This window comes from Neoarius graeffei, chromosome 6, assembly GCF_027579695.1.
Source record: "Neoarius graeffei isolate fNeoGra1 chromosome 6, fNeoGra1.pri, whole genome shotgun sequence".
Classification (NCBI taxonomy): Eukaryota; Metazoa; Chordata; class Actinopteri; order Siluriformes; family Ariidae; genus Neoarius; species Neoarius graeffei.
In genome coordinates this window covers 104925748-104944093 of record NC_083574.1, presented here as the reverse complement: position 1 = coordinate 104944093, position 18346 = coordinate 104925748, and the positions used below count along the sequence as shown (strand labels likewise).

At 42.2% G+C, this 18346-nt stretch overlaps 1 protein-coding gene across 1 annotated transcript in view; it reads right to left on the bottom strand.

Moving 5' to 3' along the window:
* Positions 1–18346, bottom strand: part of trpm7 (transient receptor potential cation channel, subfamily M, member 7) — a 58375-nt gene that overhangs the window by 38784 nt on the left and 1245 nt on the right. Inside the window, 6 exon segments of the mRNA XM_060924271.1 lie at positions 2972–3143; positions 3353–3477; positions 3889–4102; positions 4268–4472; positions 4607–4645; positions 6170–6249. Of these exon segments, the coding sequence (XP_060780254.1) occupies positions 2972–3143; positions 3353–3477; positions 3889–4102; positions 4268–4472; positions 4607–4645; positions 6170–6249 (835 nt within the window).

Below are 18346 nucleotides of genomic sequence, written 5' to 3'. Positions count from 1 at the left end.
CCAACACCCCTCAACCCTGAAAACTAAGGACACTGAAGACAATCCCATAAACTGGCAGCGAGACAGAAACTAGGGAATAGGAAAACTACAGACAATTAAGACAACAGAACAATGAAGCCATAATTCTGTAATTTATGGACACAGGATATTAATGATCTATAAATAGGAGGCAGTTAACTCAATAAGGACATCGTAAAACAAATATCAATAACACTACTGACAAAAGAACAACCCCATAAAACAGGAACATAGACACGTAGGGACATTAGACACTGAATGCTTATAAACTTCCTTCTGATTACCACATGCAGCTGGAAGGAAGTTTTCTGATTCCGCAGTGACTCTGGATGGCCTTTCTGTTTCTTCACGTGCAGCAGTAAAAGACCTCGGAGTGATTATTGACCCCAGTCTTTCATTCGAAACTCACATTGATAACATCACCCGGATAGCTTTCTTTCATCTCAGAAATATTGCAAAGATAAGAAATTTAATGTCACTACATGACGCAGAAAAACTAGTTCATGCTTTCGTTCCCTCCAGGTTGGATTATTGTAATGCCTTACTGTCTGGATGTTCCAATAAGTGCATAAACAAGCTCCAGTTAGTTCAAAATGCAGCAGCAAGAGTCCTTACTAGAACTAGAAAATATGACCCCATCACCCCTGTCTTATCCACACTGCATTGGCTCCCAATCAAATTTCACACTGATTATAAAATACTACTATTGACCTTTAAAGCACTGAATGGTCTCGCACCACAGTACCTGAGTGAACTTCTGCTCCTCTATGACCCGCCACGCCTACTTAGATCAAAAGGTGCAGGCTATCTGCTGGTACCTCGTATAGTGAAGGCTACATCAGGGGGCGGAGCCTTTTCTTACAAAGCCCCACAGTTATGGAACAGCCTTCCAAGTAATGTTCGGGAATCAGACACAGTCTCAGTGTTTAAGTCTCGGCTGAAAACAGATCTGTTTAGTCAAGCCTTGTGTTAATGGTGTTTATGAGGTAAAGGTGTAGATCTAGAGGATCCTCAGACAGAGTGTTTTGGTAAACTGGGATGTATGGATGCTGTCAGTCCCCACTCGCTTGCTCACTCGAGTTTGTTGACGGTGTAGTGGCTGCTGCTTTATGTCCCGGGGCCCCTCATGCCTGTGTTACCTTCTGGCTCTCCCCTTTTAGTTATGCTGTCAGAGTTAGTTGCCGGAGTCCCTGCTTGTACTCAGTGCAATACGCATACTGTTCCTACTCATCAGGTGATATTGGGCATACCTGACAACCTGTGTTTTCTTTCTCTCTCTCCCCCCCCAAATCTGTCTCTCTGAGTTACATGTCAATCCTGGGATCGAGATGCTGAACCTCTTCTGCTCCTCGGACCTGCCTGATCCATCCTGGTGCCCTGTGTCTGGTTGGAGTCTCATCGCATCGCTCCTGTGGAGGACGGCCCCATGTGGACAGTTGAAAGTCACACCTGGAAGACGCTCTGGACTCTTACAGTAATGCTTTTATGGCTGAGGACTTCAGTTGACTTGCTAACTTTAGGGCTGCAGTTGTCATGAACAGTTTTGCACTCAAGTTTCCATCAATGAAGAGTTTATAACATCAACGACACTGACTTCATGTTAAAACTGTTAATGTTATAGTCAGGCTGTCTGTTGCTGCCCAAATGAGGATGGGTTCCCTTTTGAGTCTGGTTCCTCTTGAGGTTTCTTCTTCATGTCGTCTGAGGGAGTTTTTCCTTGCCACCGTCGCCACAGGCTTCATCATTGGGGATAGATTAGGGATAAAATTAGCTCATGTTTTAAGTCGTTCAAATTCTGTAAAGCTGCTTTGCAGCAATGTTTATTGTTAAAAAGCACTATAGAAATAAACTTGACATGGGATAGAGCAACACTAGAAACAAGGGAACAGAATCGAGGGAGCTTATCTGAGCAGGGTTCTAACGCTGCCTTTTCAGTGTATTGGGCCAATATGCACATTTCTCTACTGCTACGCCCACAATATTTCCGACACACCTGTAAAAGTTGCCGCTACACGAATAAAAAGACTTGTCAATCTTGAAAATGTGGTCTTTTGTTTAATTTTCTCTTGTTATCCCCACGCTGCCATGTGCACGTTCTACATTGGGATATACTCCACTCCCTGTCCACGTAAGCACCCAGTGCAGAGCTGCCCGAGTAGTTCCGTGTGGAGATCGTCACTGATCGTGCGAGTCCGGTTTACCTCCTTCCTTATGCTGCGTTAGAGGTAAAGTGCCACCCGTGTTAAGAGGCGCTTAGGCACCATGTATGTAATACGTAAAACATTTTGTATGACGCGACACGGTGCATTGAACCTGTCGGAGTAACGGTCAGGAGGGGAAGGGCTGATACAAGTTAGATCTGGATAGTCATGGACTGTAACTGAACGGCTGAAGCTGAAAATAAAGCTGAAACTTGGTGAACATCAACTGGATATTTTATTCTTATTCCAAAAACGTGTCACGAATGTAGTTGATTTGTTTTTGATTGAATATTAATTATAATAAAATCACAGCAACTTTTGGCAAAGAAAAACTTTATTAATATTACCAAAAAGTAACTCTCAGGGAGGCCTGCAAGTGCCAGGAAATGCACCTCTGAGCATGTAGAACCCGTGAGCTTCCACGAGCCTAAGGTGGCCCCGAACCCCCAGCCATTATGACTGGTGCCACTGTGCTGATATTTTGGTCTCGTTAGAACCCTGCTGAGAAGAGAGACTGGAAACATGAGGAAATGTTGCTGGAACTTGTTCAAAATAACATTGAACAAGGGAACACTCGAACAAATCAAAACAAGTATAACAAATCTAAAACTAGGGAACTACTCACATCCTGAAACCATTAGATATTTTCAGTCTATTGCATAAATCCTATACCCTTACACCTGTGTGTGTGTGTGTGTGTGTGTGTGTGTGTGTGTGTGTGTGTGTGTGTGTGAGAGAGAGAGACTGCGTACGGGCATGTATCCTCTGCAGGTTGATGTGTTTCTCTAGCTCCCTCCGCAGGTTGACCTCAGCGCCGTACTTGCCCACCGTCCCGTCGTCCACCAGAATGAAGTGAGAGTGCAGGTTATTTAACACATTCAGCTTACTGAGGGGGTTCAGGAGGGTCTGATAGGGGGCTACCACCTACACACACACACACACACACGTCACTCAAACAAATGAGGCAGTTTCCCCATATACTGTGTGAACTTGTATTTTCAACATGAGAACGCAAACATGATACATTCACTATACATGTGACTTAGTGACATCACTGTGGAAACATGGCTGCTGAGCGTACACTATGGCTCCGTCCGTGTGTGTGTGTGTGTGTGTGTGTGTGTGTGTCTCACATCTCTCCCAATGAGGTCATTACAGTTCTCGATCACCCCCCATGGCGCGATGCCGATGGTGCAAATCTTCCGAGCAGAGCGGGACGAGTGCTCCTTCAGCGCATCACCCACATGCTTCGCCACACCTACACACACACACACACAATTAACACCCTAAAACACCTGCCCATTACAGCCTGAAACACGCAGTCCATCATCGCGCAGCACTGTCCCACCAGAGTTAATGCGTGTTTTCAGTCTGCACAGAAATGACTAGTGTTGCAGGGTCGTGTGTGTGTAAGTTATTGTGTGTCAACAAATAACGATGATGGCTGCGTTCATAATTGATGCTCTGAATCGCCGTCATTGAGGGAGTGTGCAGGTGTGAGGTGGAATAATGTGTTTATACATCAACAAACAACCTGTCTGTCTGCCTGCTACCTGTCGGTCTGTCTGCCCGTCTGAGTATGTAGCCGTCTGTGAGTGTTGTTCTAATTTAAGGAAGGTTGAGCTCTTATCTTGATTTGCTATGGTGTGTGTGTGTGTGTGTGTCGTGCCTGTGTTGACCCCCCCGGTGAGGATCCAGGCCCCTGTGGTGACGGCTGCCTTGATGAGCCCCTTCCCCACCACCTGTTTAATGCGAGGATGAAGTTCAAAGTTCTGAATCCCTCCGTGCACAGAGATGAGGATCTTCGGGAGCTCCATCTGCCACTCCTTCAACATCAACCTGAGGATCGCCTCGGGCCGGGAGTCGTAGGAGAGACGCACATACTGTTCACACACATGCACACACATTACTGTAACCAACCTGTATCTAAAGGAACTCCCTCCATCTTGACCTCCAAAATTCACACATTCCATTTGCTTGATGTAGCCAAGTGCGTTTTGCTAAATGTGTGTGTGTGTGTGTGTGTGTGTGTGTGTGTGCGCGCACACCTTGGCTCTGTAGGAATGTGATCCTCCCTGGAAGTTGATGATGCCATAGGCATCAGTGGGACTTTGCTCCGTGTGCTTCTCCACACTCCATTCCTCTTGCTCTGCCCCCGACCTCGCCCCCTCACCCAGATTCACATCCGAGTACTTCATCGCCAGACTCGCTGTGAATCCAGCATGTTGCCGGACCAGCCGGCCACAGCAGCACCTACACACACACACACACACACATGAGAGAAAAAAAAAACACTTTCAATATGTATTCTGTTACTCTGGCTGGAATTAGTAACACACTAACCCCCCCCCCCCCCCACACACACACACACACACAAAACCACACACCTGACAAGCTGCTGGCAGATCTGACATCCTGGAAAGCATCTGCAGAGAAACAAAGATTAGATCAGACACACTCAACACTCCTAAACTAAAGATAATAATAACACTGCATTTCATATACAGCATGTTCATATCTCAGCTACCGTTATACACCGTACTGCTGTGTGACCTTTCAGCGAAGCCTGCGAGCGAATGACTATCTGCAGAGATAAACCTGGAATAGGATGTAAATTCTGTGCCGAGGGTTTGTCCAACACTTGGGCCTCAGATTGTATAACTGTAATAGTTACACAACAAACAGGAAGCAGTTTCCACCAATCAAACAGTAACTCAGAGCAGAGCCAGGGATAAGTGACGGAAAAGCCCCCACCCCCTTTTCACTGATCACGGAGTGATAAACTCAATGACAAATCGGCTTCGGAAACACAGAAGTTAAACTACAAACCTCTGTGTGTGTGTGTGTGTGTGTGTGTGTGTGTGTGTGTGTGTGTGTGTGAGAGAGAGAGAGAGAAGGAGAATACAGTCAGGCACAAGGTGCAATGCATCCACCAATCAGGATGCAGGTTTCAAACCGAGATGATTCTTCAGCCCATCAGGAGACAGCAGGGGTTCCTAACCCAGGCAAGTTCACATCACTACAGAACCAAGAGTCCAGGACCGGATATTAAGCTCCACCTACTTGAGCGGAGTCAGACTAATGCCGCTTTTCCACTACCAACGCGGCTGAGTCGGGCTGAGCCGTGCGGTGCTGAGTCGAGCTGAGTGGGGCTGTTGGAGTTGCATTTCGACTACAACCGCGCTGAACCGTGCTGGCTGGAAGTGGGTGGACACATTGGGTGGAGTTAGCGAAAGTGGGTGGACGTCACGTGATGTCGTTAGGCGGCGCAAGCAGTGACATCAGTGGCCTTTTAAGCGGTAGTCTCACGACCCGGATAGTAAACAATAAACATGGAGTCGTTAGTGTTGCTGGTCTTGGTGCTGTGGCTTGTTGTCACCGACAACGCCAACAGATACTGGCAAGAGCGTATAGATGAGGCGAGGCGCATAAGGCTTCAGAAATTCTCGCAATTCTTCTTCCGGGTTTGCGGTGTTTACAGATCCCAGCATGCTCGTGGGGCGTGCGTGGGCGTGTGAGGACACTCCTCCTCACCAATCAGTGCACAGGGGAGTGTCTCCTCACGCCCCTAGCCCCACTCGGCTCGGCTCGCTTCAGCCCCACTCCAAAACCGTGCGAGTTTTGGGGGCTGAGCAGGACTGAAGCGAGCTGAGTCGTGCTGCTCGGAGGTAGTCGAAACGCGAGCCGTGTCGGGCTGAAGTGAGCTGAAAAAGGGTAGTGGAAAAGGGCCATAATAGTCCAGAACCTGATCTAGCGAATGAGCCAATCAGGACACAGAACTCAGACTGAGATGATTCAGGAACATTCCTGTGCGTGTGTGAACCTGAGAGCAGGAATGCTGGTGTGTAAATCTGAAAATCCACTGACCCCCCCTCAGAGAGAGAGAGAGAGAGAGAGAGAGAGAGAGAGAGAGAGAGAGAGAGAGAGTGTGTGTGTGTGTGTGTACGTACCTGTGCGGGTCCTTGGACACTGGCAGTATGTAGACACATTCCCTCTTGGTGAAAGTGCTCTCTATCCAGGATTTCTGGGACTGCAAGGAGACAAAATAATATTTTTATAATAAATAAATAAATAAATATTTTCCCTCCATTACTGAGTGAAGTCCATCTTTCAAGCTGCATAAAGTACTGGCACCCCTCTGCCTCAATCACTGACCGTGAAAACTGAGCACACAGGATTTCCATGGTGGTTTATTCTCAGTCCAGTTCTGTCCGTCTCTCTGTGTCTGTGTGTGTGTGTGTGTGTGTGTGTGTGTGTGTGAGCGAGCGAGCGAGCGAGCGACTGAGGTGTTAAACACAACTGTTATTGACCACTTTCAAACAAACCCCTACCTTATTGAATAATGGAACAAGTTAAGAAAATTATATTAAAAAAAATAATAAAAATGAAAGAAAGAAGTACTACAAAAAAGGAAGAGGCAAGAGTACAGCAGAGAAAAGAAATACAGAAAACAAAGGACAAAGGAAAATCTAGAAAAATGGGAATGACAGAAAACCAAAGAAATAGAAAAGAAAACATGAAAGAAAATAAAGAAAAAATAGAAAAATTACATAAATGAAAGCAAATTGTGCAAAAAAGAATACAAGAAAGAATAAAAAAGAAAGAAAGGGTCAAAGAAATGATAAAGGAAGAATAAATACAGGAAAGAGTGAGGGAGAGAAATAAAGAATAAAAAGAGAAGGAAAGAAAGTACAAATGAAAGAATGAAAAGACAAGAAATACAATAAAGAAAAAAAAAAGATGTACAGAATAAAAGGAAAGAAAAAGAAAAAAATGAATGAAAATGACTGAGCCAATCAGAGCACAGATTTGACCCGATGGTGTGATGTCACAGGTTTGGGTGGGTCCAGGTCGGTGATGATATGACAAGGAGCGTTTAGATCAACGGTTATCAGGGAACATCGTATCGCTGCTGCAGGTCAGAGGGCGGGGCTTATAGAGTGCCTTGAGGGTGGGCATTTCTTTCCTTCAGACTGAGCTCTCTCTCTCTCTCTCTCTCTCACACACATCCCTCCTCAGGAGAGCCTCAGCATGGCACATTATCCCAGCTCCTGTGGCTAACTCAGCCACACACTCTGGGCTACGTTCACTCGCTCGCTGTAACCACAACAGTGACTGTAACCATGACAACCAAGTGGCATATCCGACCGTTAAAAGTTAGATAAAAAGTGCTAGCAGTGTTCCTTAATCAGTGTAATAGTTCTGTCCTCAAAAAAAAAAAAAAAAAAAACAGTAGAACACACACGCTTCAAATGTCCCCTCTTATATCTGATTACTGGCACATTTGGCTTAGATCTGTCTCCACAGGGTGTGTGTGTGTGTGTGTGTGTGTGTGTGACCCCAGTCAGAGACGGATTTACACACAAGAATTTTAATTAAATTTCAGCAGCACCCAAAACTACAGTGTGTGTGTGTGTGTGTGTGTGTGTGTGTGTGTGTGTGTGTGTGTCAAAGTTAAAATAAAAAAATAAAAACCTCAGTATAACATTTTCTCTCTCTCACACACACACACACACACGAAAGAATGAATAAGGGCAAGAAGAAACAATAAGAAATAGATTATGAGTAAGTAAAGAAAGAAGGAAAGATGAATTAAAGAAAAAAGAAATAAAAGGGAAATGTACATCAGAGAAAATAAAAAGACAGAAAGAAAGAAGGAAAAGAATAAAAAAGAATGAGGACAGAAAAAGTCAAGTCAACTTTATTGTCAAATATGCTATACATGCTCGGCATACAGCACAGATGAAATTTTGAAAAAAATAAGCTTTTAAACACTGAAGAGAGAAAAAAATATTAAGTAAAAATAGAAGTCGATCTACATCAATACGCTTATTGTTCATGAATATACATGTTTATGTTAATGAGGACACACCCCCATGTCCTCCTGCCTTCTTTAACAGTCTAATAACAACACTAACCTTAGCTCACAGTTAGCTAGCTGCTGTAAATTAGCTCACATTAGCTGATCAGAGTCTGGATGTACAGCCGGTGTTAGCATGATGAGCACCAGCACCAGCACGGCGAGGCAGCTCATCATTACATCACAACCTGAGATCAGACACAGCCCCGCCCACAAATCAGTTTCTACACACAACCTTTAACGCTGATCAGGGCGTGAGTGTAACACGGCTGTACCTCATACACACCATCGGTGTCTTCATGTCCCTGCTGGAGCACCTTGTAGAGGAACATGATCTCACACACACACACACACACACACACACACACACACACGGGTCCTTCTGTGGATGGAGATTTCTACAGAATCGTCCTCGTGAGAGTGTGAGGGTCGCTGTTAAAGGCTAAGCGATCCCCCTCTCTCTCTCCTTTCTCTCCCCACACAGTTAATAAGTAAAAGGACACAGAGGAAGTGAGACAGAAATCCATCACTGGGTTTCTAAGAACACAGACATGAATGCAGTGAAGAATCTCTACCTCGTGCGTGCGCGCACACACTTTCTTTTCCAGCCGTTCCAACATCATGACGCAAAGTTCACATCTCTCCCCATGGCACAACCCATAAAACATGGGATTAGCTGTCAATGCTAGTCACTGCAGACTTAATGACGACATGCTAGCTATCCATCAGTAGATACTGTGTGCCAGACTTCCACTTGCCTAGCATTAACCATTTAACTAGTAATATTTGTTTGCCTTCCAATATCAACATTACACTCATGAGTTCCACCTAAAAACACCCCGAGAGTGGAAAGTGGGCGTGGCTTTGAGTCCTGATATGAGTGTTCAGGTAGAAAAAAGGAAGTCGTTATCATTCGTCAATGTAATTTAAAGAGAAGTTTGGTAACCAACTACAGTATCCACCCCATATGGACAGTTGAAAGTCACACCTGGAGGACGCTCTGGACTCTTACAGTAATGATTTTATGGCTGGGGACTACAGTTGTCTTGCTAACTTTAGGACTGCAGTTGTCATGAACAGTTTCGCACTCAAGTTTCCATCAATGAAGAGTTTATAACATCAACGAGACTGACTTCATGTTAAAGCTGTTAATGTTATAGTCAGGCTGTCTGTTGCTGCCCAAATGAGGATGGGTTCCCCTTGAGGTTTCTTCCTCATGTCGTCTGAGGGAGTTTTTCCTTGCCACCGTCGCCACAGGCTTCATCATTGGGGATAGATTCGGGATAAAATTAGCTCATGTTTAAAGTCATTAAAATTCTATAAAGCTGCTTTGCGACAATGTTTATTGTTAAAAGCGCTATAGAAATAAACTTGACTACTTCAGATTTAATCCTCTGAACCTCCTTTAGGTCTCACCCTTTCAGTCCTCCTTCAGAACTCATCCCTTAGGCCCTGCTTTAGGTCTCACCTCCTGGTCCCTACTACCAAACTTGCCCCCTCAGCCCCTTCTTCAGAAAGCAACTTTACGTTCAAACCCTCCCACTCTTTGGCCCTTGTGAAGAATATAATAAACATGCAGCAGGCTCATGAACAGCCTCAGTCCCTCCACAGTGCACTGCTTCATCTCCCCAAACACACACCGCTCTGATATAAACTCACTGCATGACAAGAACGATAACTACATTAATGGGACACTGTGCTGCTCAAAGTCTCACTGTTTCTGCGAAACCAACACTTGTTGACACATCACTGGTAATTTTCTATAACGCATTTAAAAAAACCTAACATGTAACGAGTAACACGGATTCCTACCTTCACACGCTGTAATACATCACTCATCTACAGTCTAACGGTCTCAAACCGATCTCTCACACACACTCTTCTGAAGAGGAGCTCTCTAGGTAGGCAGCACATCTGGACGGTGTTAGCTCCCTAGCCCCGATTCCTGAACTCGCTTTTCTGTGCACTTAACAGACCCCAAACTTCACAACCACTAAAGCTCCGATCTGATTGGCTGTCTGCAGTTCGGTTACTGACAGGAAGACAACATTTTGAGCGACACAACAAAGTTTGTAACAAGAAAGAAACTGGCGTGATGACATCACAAAAAATTTAAGCAGTCAGAGACAAGATAACCTGATTGGTCGTTCATGATGTCAACCTGTTTATGGAAAAGTGGGTGTGGCTTAGCTACATTTAGTGACAAAATGTACCAAAGGTCTGTCCTGAGAGACTCCTGAGTCAGTAACTAATGATACAATGCTGCTGTTTCTTAAGAGTAGGCTCCCTAGGCAGGAAACATTCATAAGGCAGGGTTATCCTTGAACATGCCATGCAGGGATGATAAGCTAAAGCATGTAACACTGTAGACAAAAATCTCTATCCCCAGCGCACGCACGCGCACACACTCTTACTCAGCAGTGTGTAAAGCCCATAATCAGACAGGATTATGTTTACGGGAACTCCCCCGTTAATACCATATTACAGGTTTTCAGTCGGCTGTGATGTCATCAAATTGATGATGTCATCAAGTGTGTGGTTTTTTTTTTTACATGGTACATTTTCTACATCATTTACATTCATCCTGATAAACTGTTCCAGAACAAGTGATGAGCATTTAATGTACTTCTGAGAATAAAATTCAAAATGGCTTCATGTTCACTTTTTATAGGCACGACATTCAGGGCGTCACTGAAGAATTCAGCCCCAGTGATGGTTTATTATACAGCTTACGTACATCGTCATACAACCCCGATTCCAAAAAAGTTGGGACAAAGTACAAACTGTAAATAAAAATGGAATGAAATAACTTACAAATCTCAAAAACTGATATTGTATTCACAATAGAACATAGACAACATATCAAATGTCAAAAGTGAGACATTTTGAAATTTCATGACAGCAACACATCTCAAAAAAGTTGGGACAGGGGCAATAAGAGGCTGGAAAAGTTAAAGGTACAAAAAAGGAACAGCTGGAGGATCAAATTGCAACTCATTAGGTCAATTGGCAATAGGTCATTAACATGACTGGGTATAAAAAGAGCATCTTGGAGTGGCAGCGGCTCTCAGAAGTAAAGATGGGAAGAGGATCACCAATCCCCCTAATTCTGCGCCGACAAATAGTGGAACAATATCAGAAAGGAGTTCGACAGTGTAAAATTGCAAAGAGTTTGAACATATCATCATCTACAGTGCATAATATCATCAAAAGATTCAGAGAATCTGGAAGAATCTCTGTGCGTAAGGGTCAAGGCTGGAAAACCATACTGGGTGCCCGTGATCTTCGGGCCCTTAGACGGCACTGCATCACATACAGGCATGCTTCTGTATTGGAAATCACAAAATGGGCTCAGGAATATTTCCAGAGAACATTATCTGTGAACACAATTCACCGTGCCATCCGGCGTTGCCAGCTAAAACTCTATAGTTCAAAGAAGAAGCCGTATCTAAACATGATCCAGAAGTGCAGACGTCTTCTCTGGGCCAAGGCTCATTTAAAATGGACTGTGGCAAAGTGGAAAACTGTTCTGTGGTCAGACGAATCAAAATTTGAAGTTCTTTATGGAAATCAGGGACGCCGTGTCATTCGGACTAAAGAGGAGAAGGATGACCCGAGTTGTTATCAGCGCTCAGTTCAGAAGCCTGCATCTCTGATGGTATGGGGTTGCATTAGTGCGTGTGGCATGGGCAGCTTACACATCTGGAAAGACACCATCAATGCTGAAAGGTATATCCAGGTTCTAGAGCAACATATGCTCCCATCCAGACGACGTCTCTTTCAGGGAAGACCTTGCATTTTCCAACATGACAATGCCAAACCACATACTGCATCAATTACAGCATCATGGCTGCGTAGAAGAAGGGTCCGGGTACTGAACTGGCCAGCCTGCAGTCCAGATCTTTCACCCATAAACATTTGGCGCATCATAAAACGGAAGATACGACAAAAAAGACCTAAGACAGTTGAGCAACTAGAATCCTACATTAGACAAGAATGGGTTAACATTCCTATCCCTAAACTTGAGCAACTTGTCTCCTCAGTCCCCAGACGTTTACAGACTGTTGTAAAGAGAAAAGGGGATGTCTCACAGTGGGAAACATGGCCTTGTCCCAACTTTGAGATGTGTTGTTGTCATGAAATTTAAAATCACCTAATTTTTCTCTTTAAATGATACATTTTCTCAGTTTAAACATTTGATATGTCATCTATGTTCTATTCTGAATAAAATATGGAATTTTGAAACTTCCACATCATTGCATTCCGTTTTTATTTACAATTTGCACTTTGTCCCAACTTTTTTGGAATCGGAGTTGTACAATGGACGTACAGTCTGATTTGTTTATAATTCTTTAATAAAATAAATATTTAGTGAGCCAAGTGTCGTGCATTTATTCACGTCTTTTGACGAGTCACCTGACTGAAAAAAACCCCCCACAATTTTAAAAATAAATAAAAAGCTGCATAAGGCCACACCAATTTAATTAGTTGGTTCTCGGATTTTTTCAGGAAAAACATGAAGTGAGCGAATGAAATAAAAATAAAATTAAAAAAATGCTCTGATGGTAAAATTAGCAGTGGAAATAGACCAAACAATACAGGCAAACCAGTAAACAGTTAGTCTAAATAAACGATTGAATTACAGTCAATTGAACATCTACAATGCACAGAAAAAAAGATTTGGTCAGGAGTAGCTACTTCTGATGGCTAAATACTTCGAATGATTTTTTGTTTGCCCCTCACATCAATTAGTGAAATATATAAATCAAACCCGCCTCCACAGAGTCGTTGTCCAAGTTGGCACATCGCAGGGTAACAAGCTCACGGCATCTTGAGTACAACTGTGCAAAGTTTTCCCCTCTTGAATTTCGACACACCTGTCAAAGATTTTACGCTTCTGTTCGCTGAATATCCGAACAATCACAAACACAGGCTTTGCAGGGTTGCCAGATACTGCTGACGTTTTCCAGCCCAAAATATGTTCAAAACCCGCCAAAATGCACTTAAAACCGCCCAAAATGTAAAATGTACTTGATGCCTATCTTGTAAAGTAAAAATATGCAGCTAAAGTCCAGAATACTATTTGTAAATCGAACAACAATGCAAACAACTTCTAAATGTCAGCACGAGCCCGTCAGTGCTGGAGGTGAAGAATCTGCTGTCTGGTACTCGGCTCCGTGTGGTTCAATCAGATTATAACTCTGCAATTATCTGCTGTGTCCTACATGCACCAGTAGGTGGCGCACACGCATAATATGTCGGCTATGTTAGGCTACGATGCATATCTAACATCTGCATTCCTGAGGTTACTTATTTTTTATTTGTCTTTTATTTATTTATCTTTATTTATCCTGTTTGTTTTATTAATTTTATAGGCCTAGTTATTCTGCTGAATTTATTTTTGTCTACATCCATGTATTTTCTTCATCTGTTATCCTGATACTGTACTTTTTTTTTGTATTCTGCCCACTTTGGCATCTTGACTAGCCGTCGTTCACTAACTGCACTCTGTCGTGTGATGCCCACGATCTCTGATTGGGTCACAGAAGTGTTTAATATGGATTGGATTGGATGTAGACTAGTGGACGTAGATGGTACATAGAATGTGCTGCATCAAAGTCCTTCTAAGGCTATACAAGTGTCTCTGGCTGCATTCTCACACAGAACGTTGGTGCGAAATATTTATAAACTTCTGATAAAAACCCGCCAAACTAACGTCAAACCCGCCCAATTTTTGTCAACCAGCCCAAGCCATTTTTTGCCTGCAAAGTAGAATTCAAAACCGCCCAATCTGGCAACACTGCTCCACAGGCATGTTTCTTCCATAGACATATAAACATAGACGCCGCCTTCTGAGTAGAATCATACGTCATCCTCGCCGCCATATTGGATGTGGCAAAGTGGAGATTCTTCAGCCGTCTCTGGTATAGCGTCTAGACAGTAGCCGAGAATAAAGATGCCTCATTCCTGTGCTGCGTTTAACTGTACCAACAGGTTTACCGTCCAAACGAGATCACATGAGATTACCTTTCACAGGTGAGACTGGAAAAATACTTTTCATTGTATTTGGTCATTATAACGTAATTTTACGAACAGATTTTTCTGACTTTGTGGCTAATATGAAGTCTCGCGCATAATAGCCGCTCGGTGAAACCTGTCTCCAAACAACGAAGTATTTCCTTCGTAACTACGCTGATTGTTGTTAGTTGCTTAGCTAACTTTTCACATACTATGTAGGTTTCCCAAAAATAAAGCCATGAAAAAGCAGTGGGAGACAGCTGTGCGACGGGAAGGGTTTTCTGCTACTCCGTCATCCATGCTCTGCAGTGAACACTTCAGAACGGAGGATTTGGACAGAACAGGTCAGACAGTCAGGATCAGAGAGGGAGCTGTTCCTTCAGTCTTCAGTTTCCCAGCTCATCTCCACCGGGGAGGTGTAGAGTTATAAGCAGTGAGAATTAGATAATACAGTGCCACACTATGATGAGCGTTTTTGAACGTATGATGAATGTTTTTAACCTTTCTGAATGGGAAGGAATCAGTGATGTAGTTTGTTTTGGTATGACGTTAGAACCTGGCCGAACTCAGTTTGGCGCTCATTCAGCTCACTTTATTCAGCGAGAGCAGGTCTGTGTGGCGACTCAATAAATAAAACCGTAAATTTTTATTTTCATTCACTATTTCCATCATTTATCATATTCAGTCTTGTAGGTTGGTTATTGTGGCCTCAGGTTTTGGTAGCTTGCTACGGTATGCTGACTGATTAGCTTACCTGAGCTATCTATCGCGGATCTGTCGCTAGTTTGCAGTGTACAGGGTATTTCGCACACTATTTATAACCATCACATTAAAAGTTATACGTGTTGTTTTGATGCCTGTTTGTTTCCCAAATATATACGTGTGTGTCTTAATGGGTGAATAAAAGGCATCGAGTTAAATATTATTGTAGAAAGGGGCTTTATGAAGTTCAGTCCATTTACTTGCATTGGTTTACGGGGAAGATTTGCCACATCCAATATGGCGGACACTCTGACGTATCCCAGCAACGGCCACCAGGCTCAATGCGGCGTCTAAGTTTATATGTCTATGTGTTTCTTCCACAAGTCTTTATCTAAAGGGAAAGGGGCGATTTGATTGGTTTTCGACGTCACGTGACCTCAACCTGCAGTCTTCAGTATTTTGAACCATCAGCCACGATGTTTTTCTGTTGGTGGGAGTTTGATTTCGATTTTTTTTTTTCATTTTGCATTTTCTTCAAGCGGCAATTCCGAGAACCAACTAATCGAATTGGTGTGGCCTAAGAAATAAAAATTAAGTTAAAAGAAAAAAGGATTACACAATATTTACAAAAAAACAGGCATTCCATTATTTATTAATTTCATTTAATTTTAAATTATTTAAAAGTGTAACATTTAATGCATGATTTTTTGGATTTGTTAAAGATGTGAGTAAATAATTTATTTTGTTTGAAGGGCTTAAATATTGATAATCATTCATAATGGATGATTCAGGAATAACTTGCTAAAGAGTTACACAGAGTACCGATATTCAACATGATGCTGAATAATCACTTGAACGTAAAATGTGAAGTGGTCAAAAATATTAAAACTTTAGCTACATTCGCTGAAATCACAATAAGCTATTAGAGAAAAATAAAGCGAATAAAAATACTCGTAATTTATTACTATGTTATTAGAGTGATGTTATTCTTTTTTTTAACTAAAGGTTAAAGTTGTGTTTATAGAGCTCTTGAAAGTTTCTCCATTTTTATAAACAGAACATCTTCTACCAGCTGAGAGATGATGATTATGATGATGATCTTTAGGATTAACACTGGGCTACACTGCTTCAGGAGATCAGCGAGATGCAGCGGAGCTTTAATCTTTCATGGAGTGTAGTATGAAGACAGGTGTAACGAGCTCTGATTGACATCTTTACTTTCATAAAGCTTGATTCACAACATGCCGAAGATGAACGATGATTACAACCTGATTAACTGGAACCTCACACCTCAAACTACAACAACAATGCTTTCGTCATATTAAAAATAATAATCCCAAATCACATGCAATTATAACCCGTGAACCTGTCGAGCACATCACAGTGTGTGACTTACAGATGCAGAAAGCAGAATTATAGCCTGCAATTCTGTAAATTACAGAGGAATCCGAGTCCTGAAAATTCATTGGAAACGGAAAAAAACAGTCTGGGTTTAAACACCACCTCTGAGAGACCGGGCAAGGCTCTCACTCACGTTATCATTATAACGCTGATTATAGTGCATTACAGAGCACGCGCACACTGCTAATTAGTCCGAATTTTTTTCTTAATAATTAACTAATAGATATGAAGACATTATCAATATTGTGATACATTCTCATTTCCTTCTGATTAAATAATTACAAACTATCTGATGAATATAATTATTAATATTGTGAGGAATTATGTTACAATACATCTCAGAAAGTGAATTTTTAAAAAAAATAAAAACCCTACGCAGCCGATTTGAAAGCGTCAAATATTTTAAAAAGAAAATATATATATTTTTCCTCCTTTTCAGTCCTACATATTTATATTACAGTCCTAATATTTTTAATCAGTAAATCTTTTAAAATATAAAAAGCAAAGTTTAATTTTCTTCCGTAGACATTTAGCTTTTTTTATTTAAAGTGCAGTACTGCTTTTTAACTTTGTAATCCATCCTGTATTTTTTTTTAAATACAAGAAATAATATCAATATCACAACTGTATAATATGAACTTTTAACACACATTTTATATACAAGTTTTAATGATTATTTAAAACAAAATGCTGTTTGGAAGAATCTTAAATTGTAAAAAAAAAAAAAAACCCTTTACCTTTTTTCTTTTTCCAATTCTTTAAGGCCAGTATCTCAGTGGGCTGCGACAAATTGTGAACGTCATTCGCGAGAGAGTTTCAAAAGTGTCTTGAAACATTCACGGGGCTTCTCAATTTCCTCGCATGACTCGCAAAGTGTCGCTACTTCATCGCTGAAATTTTGAGCATGTTCAAAAAATTTGCGCGACAAAATTTCTCTCAAAATAGCCGCAAATGTGTCACAAAGCTGTCGCAAACCCTTCTCAAGTCAGTTTCCGTGAGGCTTCCTCTACTTCCCTGCTTGCCGAGGGAAAGCCGGGCTGCGACAAGTTGGAGAAACAATTGCGTTAAATTATGCTAATATAATTCAGTGTGATTCCAAGTGAAAATTGTCGCTAATTCGCATATTTTATCACAATTGTTGTGTCTCCAACTAGTCATGGGCTGTCGCAGCCCAGTGAGATACTAGCCTAAGTCTAAACAGTCCTAATTATTTACCAGCTTAAGGTCGGTCCGTATGGTGAAATACCGTGACCGAGGTCTTGAAAGTACTGAGCGAGGCCCTCTGGGTGGAGGTCAGTATTCAAGGCCGAGGTTTCAGTATTTCACCATACAGACCGACCTTAAGCTGGTAAATAATATAGCCTATTAATTTTTTTCTTGACCAGATTCTAACAGAAAATGAGAGCGCCTGAAAGGGAAAACCGAGCCGAGCCACCGCTTTGAATCCTCATTCACGGCTGTAATGCAAATGGCTTCCTCCTCGATATACAAGTGCACTTCTATGGCAGGAAAAAAACTACATTTTGCTGCCTATGCAGTCCCCTATTTATACAAATAGGAGTCATTCAGGATTCAGCGTTAGCAACAGTTAGAGGTTTTTAGCTTTCTCCTGAAATGTTTTCTTTTATTTCTTCTTCCTCAGGGCAGTAAAACACGCTTTCGCTGTGAACACTGTCGTTATTGCTATCCATGCTGTAAAATTAATGCTGTTCTTCTGAGAAATGCGAAAATAAATGTTGACAAAAATTGCCACCATGTTTGTTGTTGTCGTGAACGAGTGAGTCGCCAGAGGTCTGTAACCGGGGTCCGTACTGTAGGATACAGACCCGCTCGCCAGCCAATCAGAGCCCGGGATTTGATGGAAACCAAACCGCGAAAAAAATGTATTTAACAACAACAATAATAATACCATCACAATGGAAATAAGTGTTATACACTTCCTTGTATCTTAATGTACACTAAGTATTTTGTGCATTTTACTAAATAAAATCAATGGTAATAAAACCCGTAATTAATTTTGCAGAGTGTGAATAACGCTGAAGTGCTGGATGCTGTCGGTGTGAAGATGCTGATCATTAAAGCCCTGTGAGGGAGAAATGATGAGTGTCGGTGATATCGCCGAGCCCTTAGTGCTCATCCGCAAACT